Consider the following 25,212-nt stretch of genomic DNA (forward strand, 5'->3'; position numbering starts at 1 on the left):
GAAGAAATTGTGATCAGGGCAATGGGGACCCTTTATGACTTTGCCCGCCTTCTTGAGGCAGTGTCTCACATGGAGTGTTTCGTTGAATGGGAGCTCAGTGCCTGTGATGGTTTTGCACTTTTTGCAGCTTTCTGCATTCCAAGACACTTGAATTTCCAAACTAGGCTGTGATGCAACCAATCAGCATTTGTTTCAAAATTACATATGTACAAAGTTAAGGGAGGGAAGTTTAGGGGAGATATCAGGGGTAAGTTTTTTTTTTACAGAGAGTCTTGGGTGCCTAGAATGACTTGTCAGGGATGGTGGTGGAAGCGTAAACATTGGGACTCTTAGAAACTCTTTAAGAGACTCAGACAGACACACGGATGAAAGTAAAATAGAGGGCTATGGGGTAGGGAGACTTTAGTACTTTTTAAGGCAAGTGTAGAAATTGCAGGGACTTGCTAGAAATATTTATAATGGCCACAGGTGAGGTTCTGGAGGATGAGAGGGTACTCGTGTTCTTCCATTGTTTTAAAAAAAAGTCTCCAAAAGTAACCCAGAAAATTATAGGCCAGTAAGCCTGATGTCAGTAGTAGGTAAATTATTGGAAGGTATCCTAAGAGATCAAATATACAAGTATTTGGATAGCCAGGAACTGATTAGGGATAATCATCATGGCTCTTGTAGAGTTTTTCTTGGCAGTTACTGGGAAAGTTGACGAAGGAAAGGTTGTAGATGTTGTCGACGTCAACTTTAGTAAGGCCTTTGACAAGGTTCCACAAGGGAAGTTAGTCGAGAAGATTCAGACGCTTGATATTCATGATGAGGTAGTAAATTGGCTTTGTCATTGGCCAGAGAGAAGCCAGAGAATGGTGGTAGATGATTGCTTCTCAGACTGGAGGCCTGTGACTAGTAGTGTGCCTTTGGTTCAGTGCCAGAACCACTGTTTGTTGTCTATGTCATGATCTGGATGACAATGTGGTAAATTGAATCAACAACTTTGCAGATGACACAAAGATTGGAGGAGTTGTGGACAGTGAGGAAGGCTTTCAAAGCTTGCAAAGGGATCTGGACCAGCTGGAAAAATGGGCTGAAAAATGGCAGATGGAATTTAATGTAGACATGTCTGAGGTGTTGCATTTTGGAAGGATAAACTGAGAAAGGATATACATGGTAAATGGTAGGGCACTGAGGAGTGCAGAGGAACAAAGGGATCTGAGAATATAGATACAGAATGCCTTAAAAATGGGATTATTGGTGGATAGGGTTATAAAGAGAGCTTTTGGCATATTGGCCTTTATAAATCAAAGTATCGAGCAAAGGAATTGGGATGTTAATGTTGTTGAGGCCAAATATGGAGTATTGTGTGCAATTTTGATCACCTAACTACATGAAAGATATCAATAAGATAGAAAGTGTGCAGAGAAGATTTACTAGGATGTTGCCCGGACTTCAGGAACTGAGTTAAAGGGAAAAGTTAAACAGGTTAGGAGTTATTCCCTGAAATGTAGAAGAATGAATGAGATTTGATAGAGGTATTTAAAATTATGAAGGGGATAGACAAAGTAAATGTAGATAGGCTTTTTTCACTGAGGGTAGGTAAGATACAAACCAGAGTACGTGGGCTAAGAGTGAAAAGGGAAAAGTTTAAGGGAACATGAGGCGGAACTTATTCACACAGAGAGTGGTGGGAGTGTGGAATGAGCTGTCAGCTGAAGTGGTGAATGCAGGCTCAATTTTAATATTCAAGAATTTGGACAGGTACATGGATGGAAGAGGTATGGAGGCCTATGGACTGGGTGCAGGTCAGTGGGACAAGGCAAAAAAAAAAAATGGTTCGGCACTGACTAGAAGGGCCAAAGAAACCTGTTTCTGTGCGGTAATCTGTTGTTCTAACTGGTATCAGAGACAGGTTGTCCTCCATTCTTGACAGCTGGAAATGCTATGATTTGTGGAAGGAAGCACTGGCAGTCAGCTGTGTTCTGACAGCACAGCTGAAGTCACTTGTGATCAGTTAGTGAGTGGGGTGTGGGAACAGCTCAGGATGATTCAGGGAGGGGGGTGGGGGGTTTAAAAAATGCTTGCATACACATTTCCATTCCTGGTAAAGTCTTTGCATTCAGAAAATGGTTTTCCATCTGCCACATGATTTTGATTTCTAACAATCAAGCACAACAGCTGTCGTGGGCGGCACCCGATGTGTGTTTGTTTGAATCTTGGCTCCCATGTGAATTGCTTTATGTGGCAGTTTATATTATTGCTTCAACCTGAATTTGAAAAAAAAACACACACAGCAACATTCAAGAGCAGTTTCCTGCTGTTATCAGAATTTTCAACAGACCTCTTATTTGTAAAAGACGATCTCTTCATTTCACAAACCCTACCTCATTGTGACCCATGCCCTGTTCTTGCGTGGAACGAGCTGTCAGACGAAATGGTGAATTCAGGCTTAATTTTAATAGTGAATTAACATTTGGACAGGTACATGGATGGGAGGGAATATGGAGGGATATGGACTGGAACAGGTCCTTGGGACAAGCAGAATAATAGTTTAGCACAAACTAGAAAGTCTGAAGGGTCTGTTTTCTGTGCTGTAATGTTCTATGGTTATAACATGTACAATGATAACCTAGAGCTAGAATGATTAACCAAAAACGATTATCACCATCTTCCTTCATGCAATGTTTAACTCTAGCCGTTGGACTATCTCGAAGGAGCTTTCCTGGGCCCAACTCACCAATGGCATCGTGAAGAAAGCATGTCAGTGCCTCTACCTCCTCAAGGAGGAGGTTTGGTGTGACACCAGAAACCCTGGCAAATTTCTACAGAGGTGTGGTGGAAAGTGTGCTGACCAGCTGCATCACGGTCTAGTATGGGGACACCAATACCTCTGAACGTAAAGCCCTCCAAAAGGTAGTGGACACAGGTCAGGACATCACAGACAAAACCCTCCCCACTATTGAGAACATCTGCAGGGAGCGCTGCTGTCAGAGAGGAGCAGCAATCGTCAATGACCCGCACTACCTACACATGCTCTGTTCTCACTGCTGCCATCAGGATAGAGGTAGAGGTGACACAAGACTCGCACCACCAGGTTCAGGAACAGCTGCTCCCCCTCCACCGTCAGACTCCTCAACGACATCAGAGACTCATTTGAGGACTCTTACTTGTGCACTTTACTGATTTTCTTTTTTATTCTCTATTGCGCAGTCAGTTTGTTTACATTCATTATCTGTTTATGGTTCTTTATTTGTTTACATGTATATACTGTGTATGGGTTTTTTTTCACTTCTAATTAGTGGTAATTCTGCCTCGCCCACAGGAAAAGTTTCAGTAATGTCACATGTACACTGTAGTAGATCTGAAACTTTCCCTTTGAAATCCATTCCTTTCAGTTTTACCAGCACAGCCATGATGTCAAGTGCACCTCACTGCAATCTCACCAAAAAAATTCACCCTGGCACAGGCCCTTACGACAACATAGAGCCCCTGTCGGTATTAGATTTCTCAGTGCAATAAATAAATTGTCACATCAGATTTAAACCTTTAAGACTTACCCACGATATCTTGCAGGTATCCAGATCTGTGTCATTTATTGGCTTGGAACACGTTGATATGAAATCCACTTGATATGATCCATTTTCCTTCATTAATCATTTGTAGTACATTTGATTTTTCTTTCCCGAAAGGAATGAGATAATTCCAAAGCAAACGCGGAGTTTTAATCCTATTTGATATTTCCTTCCAGTTTCCTTTTTCTTTATTATCAAAACCAATGTTATTTTTATGATAAATACGATCTTAAGCTTGCTTTCATCATGCTTGCATCATCTTACATCACTTTATAAATTATTTTTTTGCCACTGATCTGTTTCTGTCTTACTCTTTCTGTAATTTTCTTTCTTCCCATTTGGTTATTGATCTTAAATTTTTTTAAATTTAGACATACACCATGGTAACAGGCCATTTGAGCCGTGCTGCCCAACTTACACCCAATTGACCTACAATCCCCAGTTTATTTCGAAAGATCTTGAGTGAGCAGCTAGACTTTGAACTCGCTTTGTTTCCATTTAACTTAATGTTGCCCCAGAAGTGCAGGTATATTTACTGTACCTTACGCCCGTCCCACACACCATCCCTTACCAACGCCAGTATTCTTAACAAAGATGACATCCTCATGCAGTATTGAGTCACCTGTACATTTTGCCTGTGGTAACATCACCTTTGGCTTTGCCCTCAATCAAGTTTTTAATTTCTTAGCCACTAGATAGGTTTGAAGGACGTAACAGGATTATCTGGCAAAGCAAGCAATTACATCTTCATTATTCCATATTAGTTCAATTATGGAAGGCCAAAATAAAAGCTGTGTATTAAATTTAATGTCAAACATAATAACTGGTACATTCAGAAGTGAAGAGTATTTTTGAAATTCATGTCGACAAATAGAATATCTAGCTATTGTTTCGTTCACCATGCAGTATTCATAAAGGAAGGCACAGTTAGCATAGAAGTGAGTGCAACACTGTTACAGCGCCAGTGACCCAGGTACTCACCTGGCACTGTCTGTAAGGAGCTCGTACGTTCTCCCTTTGTCTGCATGGGCTTCCTCAGGATACTCTGGTTTCCTCTCACCCTTCAAAACAGTACGGGGGTGTGGGTCAATTGGGTAAATGGGCTCGTTGGCCGAAAGGGCCGGTCACCATGCTGTATGACTAAATTTAAATGTTTAAATTTTTTTAAATTTAAGAAATATGATGATCCGGTGAAGCATTTTCCTTCCATTAAAGATTGGTGGACTGCAAAACATCAGCTGGATTCTTTTTGTTCCATATTCTCTTATTTATCTTTACTGAGAATTAAATAAGATTTAAAATATTATTTTTGAGTTCACGTAGGTTTGAACAGGGTGATTGGCTGGCGCAAAGTCAACTACAATTCAGCATGCTACAATAATAAAGTTGCTGTCTGAAAACAGAAACTGGGCTGGAAACTTGGATGCCAAGAAATCTTGTAATGTTTGAAATTTTTAAAAATGTGTATCTGAACAGAATTGCTCTCAGATGAAACGTGATCAGCTATTTAATCCTAGCAAGGCTGATGTATTTTTAGATCTCTATTTTGAGAGTCTTGTATTGAATATTTGTCAAAAAATAAGAACTTAGAAAGATCCTAATGCTGCATATTTTTAAATTGACCCAAAATATAAATTTGACGACTGTCCACTATTAAAAGACCAAACAAGTCTTTTCTCCCAAAAATTATACTTTAGGCATTAAAATATACCTAAAATAATATCTATATTTATAATTAGGATGGCACGCTACGTGTAGTTCGAAACTGGTGCTGTCTGTGGGAGTTTATAAGTTCTCCCTGCGTCTGCTTCATCTTGGGTTTCCTCTGGGTGCTCCAGTTTCCTCCCACATACCAAAGATGTCAGTGGTTAAAAGATTAATTGGACACATGGGTCTAATTGGGCTGGAAGGTCCCGTTACCATGCTGTGTATCTTTTATAAAAAAAAAACAGCAAGTGATTCATTACATACCCTTACCATGCCTCCGTGTCAGATCAACATCATTAATGTTTCAACCTCAAACATAGAATTAGTGAAACATTTGTTAGCCCCTTACATAGGGCCCAGCTCCTCAATCTCTACTGATGACAGTATCCTGGACTGTGATGGTTCCCAGAAACCCTTGCAGGAACACACCCAAGTTTTAGTGCATCTTTCAGCCTGAATTCCTGCAACTTGGAATAGAGCTATAAATACAATCTGATTGTGGTATTGGAGCTGGTCAGCAATAATTCATTGAGTAGGAATCTTACTGTTGAGTTACATAGTTTTGGGTCTGAATCCCACTCCGAAGATTTTGCACAAAAATGTGTTGAAATTCTTGTGTAACAATGGCATAGTTGGTGCACTCTCAGTTTCATTTGTAAAATTATATTTTAAGTTCTTTTTTTCCCAGTGTTTGTGGAGTTATCACTAATGTGGCAGAAAGTGATTATTAGGTCACTTTCACATTCCTGTTTGGCATTTTGCTGCAATTTTTGCACAATATCTAACACAAGACCTCAAATAAAACTTTGTTGGGTGGAAGGGCTCTTTTCCTTAATAGGGGTGAAAAAAGTGCTATTCTCTGGAAGATTATAACTGATTTGTAAATGGTGTAGATTCTGTGGTCATAATTTTGAAGGTGCATTGTGCCATATAATTCTTCTGTTCCATTCATCTATTTGAATATGTTAAACACGCTGAAATCTGAGAAAGTATTTCCAACAAAAATAGACTGTAAATATTGATCCATAGGTGACCATGTGCAATGGTAGTTCTGGTTGTTGAAATTCACCCCTTCAAAATTCATAATTGACTCCCAAAAAATTTGTGATCTGGAATAAAAATCTGCTTTGACAACATTTGTGTGAGGGGGGGAAAAAATAAATGAACGTAAAATTTATCTATTGGTAGTTCACATTTCTCGGTGCGTGTGCACTTAATGTGACTTTGTGGCATGGAAAATAGAGCAGTGGACCATTTTGTAGGAACACAACCAGCTTGTAACATGAGCATTATCTGTACTGAGCTCCTTGTTACTGAAGTCCATTTAATGCTGTCTTTGGGAAAATCGTAATGTTGCGCTATTTGTTTACAAATACTTTCTCTGAATTTTTCATTCTTGAGTAATTTTGTTCAACACCTGTTGTCAGGAAATGTTTTAAGCTACTAATCATATCAGAGTATTTGCTGAAAGCAAATGCCCAAAATGTTCAAAAAAATCAACAATCGTTGCATTGAGAACAAAGATCACATTGTAGCCGGGAGAACCACAGTTTTCAACTCATTCTTATTTTTGGTTTGCAGGTTATTTTATCCATGATCTCACAGACCTGTTGTGGAACCAGAAGTTGCAACATTCCTGGGAACTGCTTTTCCATCATGCTGTGGTAAGGTATTCCTTAAAACATATACACTCACTTGCACCCAATTCAGTACATTGCATCAAATATTGCCTGGATGGCACATAATCTGTTTTTTAATCATTGATGGGGTTTCCTGTCCTGAATGAACCATGATTCATGCTTTTCAGTATCTCTTCGCTTATTTATTGTGCACAGTGCTTGAGACCCATCTGTGCCTTGTGATATGACTTTCTGTGCAATAGATGTAAGAGGAGGTACTGTAATTCCAATTATTCAGCAAATAGCTGCAGTCTCCAAGCAATTTTTGATGGTAAAGGTAAAAGGACACGAATGACAAATTATATACAGGCCTCCAAACAGCAGGTGAGATATGGATTACAAAATACAACTAGAAACAGATAAGGTATGTCAGAAGGAGAACATTATGATAATCAAAGGGGATTTTAACATGAAAGTAGATTGGGAAAGTGGGGTCGGTGTGGGATCTCCGAAGAGTGAGTTTGTGGAATGCCTGCAGCTTGTTGATGAGCCCACCAGGGGACCGGCTGTTCTGGATTGGATGTTGTGTTATAAACCAGAGGTGATTAGAGATATTAAGGGAAAGGAACCCTTAGGATTATATGATTGAGTTCACTTTGAAATTTGAAAAGGAGAGGCTAAAGTCCGATGTTTCAGTACAGCAAGTTGCACGAGAGAGGAACTGACCGAAGTTCATCAAGGAAACTGCAGAATAACAATGGCTGGAGTTTCTGCGAGAAATGAGGAAAGTGCAAGACAGGGGCATATTAGGAAGAAAGACATTTGAGAGTGGAAAAATTAGACAATTGTGAAGTTAAAGCTAAAGTAATGCAAAAGAGAAGGGGATACAAGGAAGCAAAAGATAGTGGGAAGATTGAGGTCTGGGAAGCTTTTTAAAAACTAAAAAGGTGGTTAGGAAGGAAAAGATCAATAATGTAAGGCTGTTAGTGAATAATATCAAAGAGGATACTAAAAGTTTTTTTTAAATGTATAAAGATTAAAAGAGTGACCAAAGTAGACAAAAGACTGATAGAAAACTGGAGAAATTGTAATGGGAGACAAGGAAATGGCAGAGGAACAGAATTAATATTTTGGATCAGGATCAGGGTTAGGTTTAAATGTGGAAATAGCTGCAGTCTCCAAGCAATTGGGCATTGGGCAAATTAATGGTATTTTATTTAAGTTTAAAGAAAATACAGTGAGGTGACAAAGGCAAAGGAGAAAAAACCCAACACCCAACCCCAACCAACCAATTTTCCCCTGCAGCCACTGCAACCGTGTCTGCCTGTCCCGCATCGAACTTGTCAGCCACAAACGAGCCTGCAGCTGACGTGGACTTTTACCCCCCTCCTTAAAGAAGTCAGCCTGAAGAAAACTGAGGTCCTCCATCAGCCAGCTCCCCACCATGACTACCAGCCCCCCCACATCTCCATCGGGCACACAAAACTCAAAACGGTCAAAATGGCATAATCTACCTTTTAAGTACTTAAATCATTGGGATTGCTTCTGGGGCAGGTGGGATCTGTAGGACAGATTATAACGTCACTGGTAAGGACCAGTACAGGGAAATTTGTTCATGCTACTCTGGAGGTTTCAAACTAATTTGTCAGAAAGAGGGGGAGATAGCATGGTAGCAGGTGGAGACACTGATTCAAATGCCTTGGATAAATCAAACAAGTCTATTGGACAGAAGAGATGTGGCAGGTTAGGGTTGTTCTAACAGTTAAGTAGGGCATGCGTACCAAACCTATTGCAGCGCAGAATGGATCAGATTTTGGTTTGGCTGGGAAAAAAAAGGCTGAGATATCATTGGGGAGCAGGATGAATAAGTAGATTACGGTTTTTGCAAAACGAATCTCAATTGGAGTATAGGGTGTGGGACACTGGAAAGTAATTATTGTTTGAGTAAGAATATGCTGGATTAATGCCTCACTCCAGAGATTTGAACACATTGTCTTGTTGGTGATCCCAGTGTTCAGGTGACATTAAACTAAGATCCCAACTGGCCACTCAGGTGAAAGCTCCTGAGGCACGCATCAGACAGGCTCGGTAGAGGCTTTCATCGTGTAGTGGCCAGGACCTTTTCAAGACCACTGATTGTTCCCAGTTTGCTGCTTTAAGACTTTGCTTTGTATAGCATTAGCTGCCTTGTTCCCATACTATAATGAGGAACATACTTCAAATGTGCTTCATTGGATGCAAGGTGGTACAATTGTGGTCTGGTGCACTGACTTCTACCTTGCTGAGACCTCCTCCTATCATCCCATCCTTGCTGAGACCTCCTGCTATCATTCCATCCCACAGGACCCCACCACTACACATCAAGCCACTGTCTCCAACACCATCTTATCACCTCCAGTCACCTCCCCTCCTTGGGCTTGAACCTCATTCTCTCCCACCCTTGCACTGCAGTTTCTAACTTCTACCTAAGATACACAAACCCAATCATCCAGCAGTCCCATTGTTTCTCCCCGTTCCTGCCTCACCGAACTAGATTCATATTATGAATCTATCTTTTCTCCCATGGTTCAATCCCTCCCCACCTATATTTGCAACACCTCACATGCCCTCCATCTCCTCAATTACTTCAGATTTCCTGAACAGAACTGCCTCGTTTTCATGATGGATGTCCAATTCCCTTGCGTCTCTATCCCCCACACTTTTTCTTACTGGACGAAAGACCCAACCAATCACCCTCCACCACCACCCACCTCCGCCCGGCAGAACTTGTCCTCACTCAAAGTAACTTCTCTTTTAACTCATTCCACTTCCTCTAAATCAAAGGAGTAGCCATGGGTACTCCTGTCTGTTTGTGGAGCAAAACATGCTGCAAGCCTACACAGACAAGATCCCTCAACTCTTTCTCCAGAAACTCGCTGACTACATCAGGGCTGCCTCATGCACCCACGATGAGCTTGTCAACTTCATCCCCTTCACGGCCAACCTCCGTCCTGATCTCAAACTCACCTGATCCATCTCCAATAACATTCTCCCCTTTCTGGATCCCTCTTTCTCCATCTCAGGACACAACATATACTACAAACCCTCCAACTCCCATAACTACCTTGACTACACTTCCTCACACCCTGTCCCCTGCAAGGATTCCATTCCCTTCTCTTAATTTCTCTGTCTCTGCTGCATCTGTTTCCAAGATAAGGTCTTCCAGTCCTGATCTTCCGAAATGTTTGCCTTCTTTCACAAATGTGGCTTTCCCTTCACCACTGTTGACTCACCCTTCACTCGCGTTTCCTTCATTTCCTGCTCATCTACCCTGGCCCCCTCTGCCCCCAGATGCCACAAACTTAGAATGCTCCCTCATCCTCTCCTACCACCCTACCGACCTCCACATCCAACACATTATCCTGCTAAAATTTCTGGCATTTACTGCAGGACCCCACCACAAGACACATTTTTCCCACTCCTCCCCTCTCGGCCTTCTGCAGGGACAGCTTCCTCTACGATTCCCTCATGCGCATCCCTCCCCAACCATTGCACCCCCGATACCTTCTCCTGTGCCCTCAAGTGGTGCAACACTTGCTCCCACACCTTCTCGGTCACCACAGTCCAGGGCCCCAAACAGGCCTTTCAAGTGAAGCCACCCACAGATTGGAGGAACAACACCTTATTTTCCATCTGAGCACTCTCCAACCAGGTGGCATTAACATCAACTTTGCTTTTCATTCAACCTCCTTGCTTTTTCCTCCCTCCCCTTTTTCCTGTCCTTCCAGTTCTTCTACCCACCCAGCCAAAGCTGCTGTCCCCTCCTTTTTCCACCTTTCATCTCCTGCCTCGCTACTTCCCCTCCCCCCCCCAACTCTTTTGTTCAGAAGCCTGCCGGAATTTTCTCGTACTTTGATGAAGAGCTCAAGTCTAAAACGTTGGTTCTTTATCTTTACCTTCACTACATCAAGGACCTGCTGAGCTTCTCCAGCAGTCTGTTTTTTTTTACTTCAACCATGGTATCTACAGAATCTTGTAATTACTTCATTGGATGCAAATCCTTTTGGGAGGTACAAAAGGTTATGAACATTTCTATATCACCACAGATCTACCTTTATTCTATTCTGACATGCTACACTTTTTGAGAAATATCCCCCAATTAATTTTTGACCTAATTGTAATTTAAGAAATTCAGCTTAACCAGAAAAGGTTATTGCCACTAGAATTGGGAAATTTACCTACTTTGACTTTCCAAGTGTAAATCATTTTAACTAAAGCTTTTGAAATATCATCTAGAAGTAATTTGGAATATTAAGCCTTATTTACTTCATTGTTCAATCTGATACTGTGTGACTCTAAAGGACAACTGAAAATGCAGTCAAAATAAATGTCAAGTTTCACAGAAACCACAAATGGAAGGACACCAAGAAACTCCCTGGAGAAGTAAATAATTTGTTTCTTAGCTACTTGAATGAAATTTGACATCATGGTGTAACAAACTCAGACGTAATGTATGTCAATTCATCCCTTTTTAAGCCCCATAAGGAGATTAAATTTGATGGAGTATTAACAATGGAATATTCATATAGTAAAACCCCTAGTATCCATGGGGATTGAAAGATGCCGGATAAGTGAGATAAGTGCTTGAGATTGTGTGTCGCGTGATCAGTGAACTAACTGCGAGGCGCACCAATTTTTTACCTATTTAATTTACGTGAAATTTTTGCAGGTTGCTTGGGGGTGCCGACTGCTTGAATTCCAGATTACAGGGGTTTTACTGGACTAGAATAGCCTTGCATTAGTAAAAAGCTACAAAACCTATGGTGTTACTGCATTGGATGATTACATCCAAACGAAGTTCAGAGGTTAACAGGGTGGCATGGTTGGTGTAGTGGTTAGCACAATGCCTTTACAGCGTCAGCATTTGGGACCAGGATTCTAATCCCTCACTGACTGAAAGGAGTTGGTACGTTCTTCCCGTGTCTGTGTGGGCTTTCCTCAGGGACTCCAGTTTCCTCCCACCATTCGAAACATATCAGGGTTGAAGGTTAATCAGATGTAATTGGGCGGCATGGGCTTGTGGGCTGAAATGGCCTGTTACTGTGCTGTATGTCTAAATTAAAAATAAATTTAAAAATAAATAAAATTTAAGGATTGGATTTTCCTTGGGGATTCCCTAGCAGGACTTTGTCTGGAAAAACAACATAAATGGTCAACAGTTGTTCAACTCATTCTCTGAAATTCTCAGCAAAGATGGAGAGGGAATCGGGGAAACCCTGTGAATTTTTAATATTTTTTTACTGTCATCACTTATTATCAGAATGAATTGCAGTCATTATATTATTATTTGAAGAATTTTCCTGTTGCAATGACTTAGACCACATTGTAAAACCCAACCTGAATGGGTAAATGAATCTGAAAGTATATTTTTCCTTGTATAATGTCTGAGAATGAACACCATTTAAAAATAACTTGCTTAAAATTCCACATCTGGCCAGAACTCAAAGCCTGCTGGCAAGATGTTGTGGAATATATTACATATGAAAGTTATACTTCTTCACTATTATTGTCAAATGGTAGTAGGGTTTGTGCTTAGATTTCCAAAATGAAGACTTGTACAACCACTCAACCATTGTTTAGTCCAAAGTTTGTCACGTAAAATTTGCAAATTGGGTAAATATGCAAATTCCAAGTTTAGCTGAGGCCTCGCTGGAGAAGTGTTGAAGAATTCCAAGCTTTCAGGAATGGTTGTCAGAAATCATTTTGCACATCCTGTGGTGCTAACAGTTAAATATTGTTTATGTCCTTTGCAATGCAAAGTCTTCTTGTAGATTTGGCTACTAATTAGTACACAGAGTTGTAGAATTTGGCAGTGTACTTTTCCTACCTCCTTTCTCTACCTTGGGTGTGATTTATACCCATTGGCCTGCCAAGATTAAGACTGTACAAAGAACAGTGCCTGCTAGAATTGCCCAGTTGGAACCATCACACTTTTTAAAAAAAATTGATGCCATCAAACAATTGTTTGCACTTCAAATTTGCATTGGCCCACACTTAATTCATTATGTTGCAGCAAGTGGGAGGACTGGCTTGGCAGAAATTATTTCCTTGTGGTTAAACAAGAAAATAGGAAGATGCTGTGGATGTGTGCCATACACAAATGTGCTGGAGTAACCCTGCAGGTCAGAAAGCATCTTTAGGTAATAAAGGGTAACCAATATTTTGGGCCTGAGAGCATTGACAGGAATTAGCAAACATAATCAGGTGCCCCAGTAAAAAGGTGGGAAGAGGAAGGAAGAAGAATGAAGCATGGGGAAGGTAGCTCTCTGATAGAAGGAAGGGGAGAAGTTGGAGAAAAGAGAGGGATAGGGAAAGAAAGAGACACTGGCGAGAAGGTTAATGGAAATTAGAGAAGTTGATGTTTGGGCATCTGGTTGGAGGGTGCCCAGTTGGAACATGAGGTGTGGTTCCTCTTATTTGCTGGTGGTCTCAGTCTGACAATGCCTGAGACCATGGACAGTCATGTCAGCATGGGAATGGAGCAGGGAATTGAAATGAGTTGCCACTGGGAGACCTTTGCTATTGCTGTGGACTGAGGGAAGGTGCCTGAGACCATGGACAGTCATGTCAGCATGGGAATGGAGCAGGGAATTGAAATGAGTTGCCACTGGGAGACCTTTGCTATTGCCATGAACTGAGGGAAGGTGCTCCATGAGCGATCTTCCAGACTGCGTCCAGGGTAGAGGAGGCCGTAATGGAGCAGTGCATGCAGTAGCTGACTCCTGCAAATTCACATGAAATGTTGTTTCACTTGAAAGGCCTGTTTGGAGTCCTAAATGGAATTGAGAGAAGAGATGTGGATGCAAGTATAGCATTTCCTGCAGTCACATGGGTAGGTACCTTGGGGGAGATTGGAGGGAAGGAATGAGTGGCTGAGGGAGTTGTGGAGGGAGCAGGCCCCTGTGGAAAGTGGAGAGGGGAAGATGTGACAGGTGGTGGGATCTCATTGTAGTTGGCTGAAATTGCAGAGTATGATATGTTGGATGTGAAGGCTGGCGTGGTGGTAGATGAGGACAAGGAGAATTTGTTCATGCTGCGTCTTGAGTGGAAAGGGCCAGGACAGATGTGCGGAAAATAGGAGATGCGAGAAAGGGCTGAGATGATGGCAGTAGCGAGAGAGCATGTTTTGCGATGGAGGACATCTTGGATGTTCTAGAATCAGAACTCTCCCACCAGATGGCATAAACATTCACTTCTCCAAATTCCATTATCCCCCTCCACTGAGGATCTCGCTTTCCCATTCCCTCTGTTATATTTCCTTCAACCCACTCCTTCCCTTCCCTCTCCTTTTCCCTGTATCACGTCTTAGCTTTTATAAATGTGCATTTGACTTGTTTCTTGTTATCATACATAATTGCTCTTTTTACTTTGCACATCTTAAAATTTTCCTTCAACAATGTTGTTAGTTAAAACTGAAACTCATGTTTATGGTGTACAGTAAAATCCTTGTTATCCAGAATTCAAGCAACAGACAGCCTCAAGCAACCGCAAAAAAAAAATAATGGAAAATAAATAGGTTAAAAAATACAAAAGTTTAAAATTGGCGCCCACTGACAATAATTTCTCCAATCACGCAACGCGCAATCTCAAGCATCCGGAAAATTCACTTATCTGCCATCTACCAATCCCGATAGCTGCTGGACACCAGGACTTTTTGCTATATTTAGTGATTGCAAGGAGGAAGGAAATTATTATTAGGTGTGTAGCAGTGAATATGCATTTCTCAGTTATCACGGCAGAAAATGCTGGAAACACTGAGCAGGTCAGGCAACATCCACGTAAAGAGAAGCAGAATGAATGTTTCAGGTCAAAGACCCTTCATCAGTCCTGAAATTCTAATTGATTTTTTCAAGTTTTGCTGCCACACTCAGATTTCCAGCATCTGCCTTTTTTTAAAAAAAATTTTCCTTCAGTTAAAAAGTCTCTATTTCTTGTTCTGTTTTCCACAAGCCCTGATCCCAAATATTGTTTTCTCAGGTAATTATTTGTTTTGGAATATCTGTGTGCCTCTACAAGTACATCGGGTTTGCAGTAGTTGCTTTACTGGTCGAAATCAACTCGATCCTTCTCCACCTGAGGCAGATTCTTCTGATGGCCAACATGCGTAAAACCACAGTTTTCCGCATCAACAGCATCGTCAACCTGGGAACGTACGTCATCTTCCGCATTAGCACACTGGCGTGGATGACTCGCTGGCTGGTCCTAAACCGTGACAACATCCCTCTGGTGATATACAGCATTGGCACTGTGGGAATGGCTGTTATGACGGTGATGAACATCGTGCTATTTTATCGACTGTTGAAAAGTGACTTCCTGAAGTCCAGCAGAGAAGCGAAAAAGGAAAAAGAAAAGTAAATTTGAAATTACATTCTACTTGTGCTGCGGATACTTGGATTTAATGACCAACACGGAAACATTTTTTGTTCCTTTTGAATAGAAATTTGGTTGAATTCAGTTAATATGAAATTCTGAACAGCTTGTGGGTCATATTTGAAATATTTTGTCTTCACTTTTTAAAAAAATCTAACATTGTGATTTATATTTTAAAATGAAATTGTTACAATGATGATGCAATTCTAATTGTGATGGTTCTTTCAAGCAAAAGAGTAAAATTCCTAAATCTTCCACTTCGCATTGAACTGCATTGTACGAGTGTTATAAGCAGAGCACAGTTATGTGCCAGGCAATTCCAGCCGTTAGACCACAACCTCGACCACTGTGAAGGATGAAGGCGACTATTACTTGAAAATGTACCAGCTGTAGATGCTGCCCTTCCCAGCAACACCCTCATCCAAAAATGAATTAAAAAAAAAACTTTTGGAATGTTTGTAACCATAAACACAAGGGGGATTCATTAATTCTTGAGTGTGTCAATTGTATTTAAGCTAAGAAAACAATGTGATGGATTGTAAATTCAGATGCCTGCAATTGTCATTTCAACCTCCAGAATACCATTATTCACTTAACATTTTGAATTATTGAAAATTTAGCGGGGGGGAGGGGGGGAGGGTGGGGAAGATAAAATGGTAGCACAGCAAATATATACAGGAAATAAAACATTGAACAATGCCATGAAGTACAATGTTTATCAAATTTCTTCATTTGGTTCGATAGGTTGTTCTTTGGTGTATGTAGAGTGAATGAATGCATGTTTTAAATAGACATGCAGATATTCTATGATTGTTTACATGAGACATGGTCTCAGCACATGAATGTCATCATCCTAGAAGTGCATTGCTTCATAGGCTAGATTTCTTTTGGAAATGTATCAATGTATGCAACTTAAACACTTTTGGAACTTTGGCTTTTTTTGTTATTTGTATCGGTATTTCATTACTAAATTGAGTTTCAAATATGTTCACACTAAGTATTTACTGTATTTGAATATTCATACTTGTGATGTAAAGCTTTCAATGTTTGGAGTAATTATTTTTGTTTGTATGAAAAATGTCATTTATAGCAAATATTAATGTATTTTATCCAGCGGCAAATGAGGTAACAATTTTTGAGATTTATTTTTGATGTTTTGACCAAAACAAATGTGTGGAATTTGCTCAAAAATATTAAACATGAAGCATTCATTCGGGTGAATTTATGTCTCTTTCTGGAAGCATTTATGATTATAGGCAGGCTTTCTAAACTGGCAGACCAAGCACTTCCGGTCAGACCAAATGAGTAGCCGATTAGTATTTTTTTTACATACAGCATGGTAACAGGCCCTTTTGGCCCATGAGGCAGTGCTGCCCAATTACACCCAAATAACATACCCCCCACCCCCCGCCTCTCGTACATCACTTTTAGATATTGAGCGTTGGTCTGATTTCTGCCCCTCTAATCATACATTCAATCTGAAAAATTATTTGCAGGATGAAAGGAGATGTGGGAAGCATTAGCAGAGGTCTAGAATATTGTCTGAAAGGGAGGTACAGAACCCCTCTCCAAGACTGGCACTGTTTAGACATGAAGGTCATGACCAAATGTTGGAAGATGGGATTTGTTGCACAACCCCTGTGGTCCTAAAAGACCACCTTTGATCCTTCACTACAAGATGTCTTGGTGCCTCCAAATTTTTATTTTAATTTTTAGATCGGACTCCAATAATGTGATTAGAAATTTAGGAATGGGTGTAATCTATTCTTTAAAGTGTCGAATTCATCCCACGGTGACTTGATCTTATGATGTGTTTATTGTCATACACATTTTACATGTACACCAAAATTCTGATTTGCAGTCGAACAGTTACTGGTAAAGAAAAACTGATAGTAAACAATTACATTAATTGAGACATTAAATACATGATGGACAGAAATAGTCACAGTGATCCTAGTGCAAAAAAAAAGTGATTTGTAATAATGCAAACAGTCCTTTTGTGATGTTTGAACAGTCTGTGATTAATGAACAAAGGGTAGGTTCAAGAGCCTGGTAACCGTTGGGGAAAAAAAAACTTCCTGAATGTGGAACTGCTGGATTTTGGCTTCTGTGTCTTCTGCCCGAAGGTACCAGTGAAAAGAGGTTGTGACCAGGGTGCAAAGGACAATAGATCTGCCACTACACATGACTCCCACCCCATAAGTTGGAGATCAGCCCCCTTTGCAATGTCTTACAGATTTTAGGGTTTGTTGGAGGGTGATCAAATATTGGATAGTCAGGGCAGGATGAGAGAGAGGATGATCAAAATGAATGGGAAGAGGACCTTTGGGGATGATGGGAAATTAATGGATGCAGTTATTCTGAGGATGAGGTTATTGAAAATGGGGTTTGAGATGATGGAATAATTGGTAATGTTTAAAGAAGGCAGCTACCGGGAAGAAGATGGAATCCTCAAACTAATAATGGTTTGGTTGGATTGATATTCTTAATGAATGCAGTTCAACTCTGGTTAACTGTGGTGTGGTGTTAGGGCCTCACAAACAGGATTTTGTCCATGAACCAATAAAAGCATCATATTTCCAATCAAGCAATTAAGTTAGGCACAGTTTTAAATGAGACGAGATTATCAAATATTGCTCACTCCATACAGATTAATATGTTAATGTTATAAATCACTAACATGCATCCAAATCATTACCATAACTTAAAAATAACAACCAATTAATTTTTAAAGGGTACTTGAATGAGTGTATAAAACTTCAATTTTTTTCATCAGCTTAAATGCAGAAATCACATTGAACTCGAGTAAATAAAGGTAGAGCATCTTAAATGAAAATGTACATGTTCTTTTTCTATCTCAACATACACTTTTACCAGGCCCAGTTTGAACCCCAATATTTAATGACATAAACACACAAAAGACTGTTAGAATGGCTGTGATGGATACAGCAGTGATAGATTAAACCTGTGTTGGCTAATATCATTCATCAGTAAATTTTCTTCTGCTTCTTGTTATTGGTCTTGTCAAACTTCAGCAATATTCCATTCCTTCTTCTCCAAGGTTGAATCCTTCATGAATCTGAATTTCGGTTTTAGTGAAAATCCGCAGCATAAATGATCCATCGGTGTCTGGTGCAAAGGTACTTGGAATAATGACATAGTGTCCTGGCATCAGTTTGCTATGGAGGGTTATGCTTCTCTGGGCTACATAGGCTCCTGAATCTGAAACCTCTGTATGATTTGTAAAATGCTGAGCAGTTAGAACTCTCTGGGGATCATAAGACTGTTAAAAAGAAAAATGTACAACTTTTAAGGTTAGGGGGAACATTAGGGGGAGCTTCTTCACACAGGGATGGGGGGGGGGGGGGTTGTGGAATGAGCTGCCAGCTGAAGTGGTGAATGTGGGTTCAATTTTCAGATTTATTGTCAGAGTACGGACATGACATCACACACCCTGAGATTCTTTTTCCTGCAGGTAAGGCACTTACTGGTTATGCAAAATCTACACACATATAAACAAATTTTTAAAATGTAACACATTTTTAAAAATTTAACATTTGATTAGAATTTGGACAGATTAATAATTGGGAGGGGTGTGGAGGGCTGTGGATTGGGGGCAGGTCAGTCAGATAAGGTAGAAAAATAGTTTGCCACAAACTAAAAGGCCTGAAGGGCCTGTTTCTGTGCTGTAACGCAGTCTGATTCTAATTGCAATTTAATTTTTGTGTTTGCTCCTTGCATTGAACGCTGCTTGGAGAACAAACCATTATAAACCCTCATTATAAAGGCGTCTTCACAGAATTTCAAAAAGGTTGTTATAAAGCAGAATGAGAAAATACGAAGACTCTTTCTGAATGTTTGGAGGCTGGGTTAAAAATTAGGTTTGACTTTGGATGACTTATATCCAATCAAGGCCTCTACAGCTAGCAATGAGATGGCACTCGTGCTATATTAATCATGATTGATTAAATAAAACTCGTTAACATTGATGACACATTAGCAGGCAAGTGTGGGTGTGTTCTGTGTTACATTTACCCTCATTGCCACAGAACAAGTATTCATCGCTGAATAGCTTTGTAAAGAACTATAGTTTTCTTTGCATAATATAAATTTTCAACTTACCTTGTAAATCTGAATCCCAATGGGACTCATTGAGATTCCAAGCTTCCTGTTCATCCTTTTGTAATTCTGAATTAAACAGATTAGAATAGAACATGCCCCATCTTCAAGGTCTTCATCACCATCTGAGTGATAGAGCAGACAAAAAAATAGCTTATTATAATAAATCCTCACTTAGCCAAACAGCTGGAAGAACAAAAATAATGAGTGACCAATTGGAATAAAAAGATGAAGTGACATTTTTCAGCCTGTTGTTTTAAAGCACAATGACAAATGTTGAAAAATGTCTTTTCTTCTCTCCCAGCCTTTTTTATTCAAATGCCTGTCTGCTTTTTGCTCCTACCTTGAAGATGGACTGAAATGTCAGTTATGCATCTTTACCTCCTATGGGCCCTGCAAGACCCACTGGGTTCCTCCAGCATTTTTTGCGTTTTTACTACAATCACTGCACCTGCAAACTTTTGTGTTTTATTGCAAGTTTTATTGAAGAAAGAATGGTTTATGGTAACACATACCCTTCTTGTTACAGAGTAAAATGAAGGCTAAGGAATTGAAGGAGATGAGTTGTGATGTTCTCAACCATAAGAGACGTACTGGGGAGGAGGTTTGGCAGCCTTGGAGTGTACTAGAGTGGATAAATACCCAAAGCATAATGAAGTGCATCCTTACCTCTTGTGGGAAGCGAGGGAAGAAATAGCGAAGGCCTTTGCTAGAATATTGACATCATCTTTGGCCTCGGACAAAGTGTCGCAAGACTGGAGGGTGGCTAATATTGTGCTGTTATTTGGAAAGGGCCGCATGGAGAAGCCAAGGAACTATGGGCCCGTGAGCTTGATGTCATTACTTGAGGGGATTATGAGGGACATGATCTACTAGAATTTAGCAGATAGGGACTGTTTGGAGGTGGTTAGCATGGCTTTGCACATGGGAGATCATGTCTCAAGAATAGAAATGTTTTTAAAGAGTGTTGATGAGAACAGGGCAATATTGTATTTATGGGCTTTAGGAAGGCTTTTGACAAGATCCCACAGATCAGGAGATATATGAAAATTTAGATCACAGGGTCCAAGAGGAGTTGGCTCATTGGATTCAAAAGTAGTCAGAGGGTAGTAATGGAAAGACATTTCTCGGGAAACTGGGGACAATGCTGGGTCCACTGTTTATTGTCTATAAAAACAATTTGGGTAGCAATCTAGTTAACATGATCAGTAAATATGGGACGACACCAAGGTGGTGTAGTGGACAGTGAGGAAGGATATCTTGGTTTACAAAAAGAGCTTGATCAGATAGGAAGGTGGATGAAGGAGTTCAAAATGGAATTTAACTCTGACAAGTGTAAATATTACACTTTGGTAGTTCAATCTAGGGCTTACATGGTGAATGGTAGGGCCATAAAAAGTGTTGTAGAATGGAGATTCTCGGGGGAACAGGTGCATAGTTGCCTGAAATTCCAACTCAGGTGGACAAAGTGTCAAAGAAGGCGCTTGGCACACTTGTCTTCATCAGGTGGGGTATTGAGTACAAAAGTTAGGACCTCATGATTCAGCTGTAAAAGGCATTGGTGAGACCATGCTGGAAATACCGTGTGCGGTTCTGGTCACTGGGAGAGACTGGGACAGCCTCAGAATACAAAAATCATCCCTTTAGAACAGAGATAAGGAGGAATTTCTTTCCGCAGATGGTGGTCAATCCATGGAATTTGTTGCCTCAGATGGCTGTGGAGGCCATCTACTTAAAACGGAGGTAGATGAGGAAGGGAATCAAGGGTTATGGGGAGAATGCAGAAGAATGGGTTGAAAAGGATAGTAAATCAGACATGATGGAATGGCAGTGTAGATTTGATGGGTTGAATGGCCTAATTCTACTCCTATGTCTTAGGGTCTTATGTTAATTCTCAGAATACACTAACTTCCCAGAAGATATTTTTCAGTTAAGTGGAAGAATACCATGGAGATAATAGGTTATAGATGCTATTTCATTCTTCTATATAATGTGTGATTTGATAGGCAATAAATAATTGACAGTGAGTCCACCTTCTTAAAATATTACCATCTGTGTGGAAGCTATGGAGAGGGTGCAGGGAGGATTTATTAGGATGTTGCCTGAATTGGAAAATGTCTTATGAGGCAAGGTTAGTCAAAGTGGGACTTTTTTTTCTTAGAAGGATGAGAGGAGGCTTGATAGAAGTGTACAAGATTATAAGAGCCATAGATAAGGTGGACAGCCAGCACTTATTTCCCAGGGCAGATATGGCCAACATCAGACGACATATATACAATGTTAAGGGAGGGAAGTTTAGGGGAGACAACAGGGATAGGATTTTTTACACAGAGAGTGTGGGTGTCTGGAATACCTTCCCAAGGATGGTGGTGGAGGCTGAAATGTTAAGGACATTTAAAAGACTCTTACACAGGCACATGGATGAAAGAAAAATAGAGGGTTATGGGGTAGGTGGATTTAGTTATTTTTTTAAGGAATATATGGGTCGGCACAACATCGAGGCCTGATGGGCCTGTACTCTGCTGTAGTGTTCTATGTTCTGAATTAGCTCCCTCTCTGTGCAATGGGGTAGGGAATTGCAGGGTTTATGATGATGAACAGCGAGTCAGGGTGGTTGGACCTGATTGGACACATCGTGTTCCCATGTGCTTGCAACTCTTGTCCTCCTGGATGTAAGGAGTTCCAGGTTTTCCAGGTGTTGTTGGCAGTCTTTATGAGTTATTGGTGAAAATCTTGCCACAGGGGTGCAATGGTGGAGGCATCAAACAGCAAAGGTGCGGAATAAATTAAAATTAAATTGGTTCCTTTGTCCTGGACTATCTTTTGGAAATTGAGAAGTTTACATGGAAGCGCCTTCTTACCTGTTTTTGCGATGGTTATGGGGTATTGAGGGTTACAACTGTAACTGTTAATATTATTTCTGCATCCACCTGCATTTATTCCAATCACCCACTGACACTTCACTTCTTTCAAGCTGCCAGCATCTGTAACCAACAGAAAATGTTAAGCATGTCCTGAACAACAGTCTCCATTCTTCATATAAATTTCAAACTTGCAGGCAGTCACACAAGCAACTGCATGTTATCAGTGATGCATGCAGAAGGACAATTTGGAAAACAAAACCCTGCTGCATTTTAATGTGGTGTGCATATTAAATGCCTATTAAAGATACAAAAAACTGACAAAATTCAGCAAAATTTCTTATTGAATGTAATCAATAGTGTGATCATTTAGAGGAGTTAAGTGATGAGTTAGATTTACTGCCTATGGGGTCTCCAGGGTCATAAGGACCGGGCTAGAAGATGAGTTGAGGGAAAAGGTCAGATCAACCCTCCCGAGTGGCTGTGAAGATGCTGCTCCAAGATCTTATCTTTATGTGGAGAAACAAACTAACAGATGCATGTCTAATTAAGCAATGCATAGAACAGCATTTAGTCATTCTGGTAAAAGGTTATCTGTAGCAAGGTTGAGAGTGGTGAGAGGGACAAGGGCTTAATCATTATCAGATTTTCAACAAACTCTCATGTCATAACTGTTATCTTAATGAGGTTTGTCCAGGCGATTGCATGTTCTTCTTCCTTCTAAGTTGCTGGGTTCTGCATTTTGTGACAAGAGTATTTAGAGGTGGTTTGGGAGGAATTGTTCGAGCAGCTTGCACACACACATTTTAAAGCACAGAATATTTGAAGGACTTTTACAGAATGCTTTTTGCAGGAGGCAACAAAGTATCGACAGCAGCTTGCCTGGGAGAGCATGTGATCTTTGCAGGCAGAGGAGAAGAGTTTTGCTCTCAGAGAGGGAGGGTATGAAACAGAGAGAGAGAGAGGAGACAAATCAGTTCAAGAAGGACAAGCTAGCAAACTTTGGAAGGCTGCCTGGTCGAAGGAGAAGACTGGCAGTGTGAAAGGTGACCTGAAAGAAAGAGGATCATCTGGAGAACCCTGAAGGGGGCAAGTTTCATCAGCAAGACTGATTGAGAAGGAATCAGTTGCGGATGTCCTGGAAAAGGAATCTCTCTCTCTGAAAACCAGCAAGAACCCTCCTGAGTGGTGACCATTTGCCTGTTAAGCACCAAAGGCTGGTGAACTTTGTTAATGCTAACTTCTGTGCACAGTACAAGAATTGCCTGCAACCAGTGAGATTGGACTGTGATCCAAAGAACTTTTCTCATCTTAAATGTGCATTGCACACATCTGCGCTTAGTGTTAGAGGTGGGGGGAATTAAGTAGTTAGGTAGGTTAAGTGATAAGTTCAATTCTGCTTTCTTGTTCAAATTAAAAACAACTTTTGTTTATATAACGCTGTGTCGTGGTGCATATCAATTGCTGTTGGTTTTTGGGCTCCTCTGGACTCCGTAACATTTTGCTCATGTTCACTGCAGCAGTTCTACATAGCACTTCTGACTGATTTACTTCAAGATTTGGCTTCAAGATTGATCAGACCAAACCTACTCCTACAATAATCCTGCTCCAGAAGATTTTCTAATGAGTGGTAAAAGGCAAAAGCCTAATGTTCATTGTTTGACAAAGGGTTTTTGGCCTGAAACATTAACTCTGTTTCTACAGGTTCTCCCTGATCTGCTCAGAATTTCTACCATCTCCTCATTTCTTTATGGGTACCCGGCATCTGTAGTTATTTTTTAATGTGCATTACCTCTGAAGAAGGTGTCAGGAGCAATATTTCCTTCTCCCCACCTTCATTAAGAATACATTTCTTTTTATTACCTGCTCCTCCGTCATCATCAAAGTCGGGGCCCAGTGTCAAAACTGTGATATTTGCAAACTTCTGGCAAAAGTCATCAAATTTCATCCTGTGAATTAGATGCAATGACGGTATGAGATGCAGCGAATTTGCTACAAAAAGTGTAATCATGAAGTAATATAAAGTAAGTTCTCTGAAGTATCCCACCAGAATTCTCCATCCGCCTTCTTGGTAAATCCAAATGATTCCCTTGTCCAGAATGGGATTTGATTCCATAGAGGTGAACTTTTGAAAAGAATGGACATTATGTTGATTAACACTCGTCTTTCTAAATATCTTAAGGCAGTCACATCCCTTCTTCCGAAGAAGTAGTCAGAAAGTACTGACGGTCATCGCAAAGGGTTTTAGTTTGGCAGAATTCTCCAAAACAAACACTAGGGATGACTATGCTAGGAAAAAAGGCATTTCCAGTTTTGACATTTCTGAATTGCTATGTGCTTGCATTTAAGATTTGTTGATAATTAAACAGAGTTTTTTTTCCTATCTAAATCATCATTAATATTATCAGTGAATTTCTATTTGAAAAGCAGAGAGATACCGTGTTTAAAAAGTTAATAATACCCAATTAAGATAGCAGAAATTAAAACGTCTTATGACCCACGCTGACTTTTACAGATCAACATCCCTTGGGGCAGGAGCTAACAGCCTTGGGTATGTGTTAACAGCAGTCTAAAATATCAATTGGGAATCAGTTTTTTATTTACCATCTGGTTAAATCAAGAATTAATGTGAATGGCAGACTGTTTCTACCATTTGGGGAATGCATTAAAGTATTTGGAGAGGATTTTTTTGGACAACCCAGGTCAGACCACCTCCAGGATTAACTCCATGTTTCCTGTGGAGGTAAAGTTAATTGGTATTCAGGATATTGACCAAACCATAGAATGCGTGGACAGAGAGGTACCACTCTAACTGTACAAGACAGCAAGAATAGTGTAATTTATGGACACCACATTACAGAAATGATGAGGTTGCGCAGGAGACTAACTTGGACGTTGCCAGGTATTTTCTGTTATGATTAAGGTTGCCTTTGTGGAATTGTT

The 25,212-nt window shown here is 40.4% G+C and overlaps 2 protein-coding genes across 4 annotated transcripts in view; one reads left to right on the plus strand and one right to left on the minus strand.

Annotated features, from left to right (window-relative positions):
- Nucleotides 1-656: 656 nt before the first annotated feature.
- tlcd2 (TLC domain containing 2) lies at nucleotides 657-16,500 on the plus strand. Its single transcript, XM_069912740.1, has 4 exons — nucleotides 657-809; nucleotides 4,893-4,992; nucleotides 6,843-6,925; nucleotides 14,897-16,500. Exons 1-4 carry the CDS (start codon nucleotides 657-659, stop codon nucleotides 15,272-15,274), a joined length of 714 nt encoding a protein of 237 aa, XP_069768841.1. The 3' UTR covers nucleotides 15,275-16,500.
- Nucleotides 16,501-17,017: 517 nt separating this feature from the next.
- LOC138750639 (calpain-A-like) overlaps nucleotides 17,018-25,212 on the minus strand; it is a 35,245-nt gene continuing 27,050 nt past the window's right edge. For all 3 annotated transcript variants that reach the window (XM_069912738.1, XM_069912739.1, XM_069912737.1), the window contains 5 exons: nucleotides 24,317-24,394; nucleotides 24,133-24,218; nucleotides 22,270-22,392; nucleotides 19,412-19,533; nucleotides 17,018-18,572 (listed from right to left, as the gene is read on the minus strand). In XM_069912738.1, coding sequence (XP_069768839.1) covers nucleotides 18,321-18,572; nucleotides 19,412-19,533; nucleotides 22,270-22,392; nucleotides 24,133-24,218; nucleotides 24,317-24,394 — 661 coding nt within the window. In that variant the 3' untranslated portion in view covers nucleotides 17,018-18,320. The remainder of the gene's footprint in view (nucleotides 18,573-19,411; nucleotides 19,534-22,269; nucleotides 22,393-24,132; nucleotides 24,219-24,316; nucleotides 24,395-25,212) is intronic.

Source organism: Narcine bancroftii, unplaced genomic scaffold, assembly GCF_036971445.1.
Source record: "Narcine bancroftii isolate sNarBan1 unplaced genomic scaffold, sNarBan1.hap1 Scaffold_212, whole genome shotgun sequence".
In the NCBI taxonomy this organism is placed as follows: Eukaryota; Metazoa; Chordata; class Chondrichthyes; order Torpediniformes; family Narcinidae; genus Narcine; species Narcine bancroftii.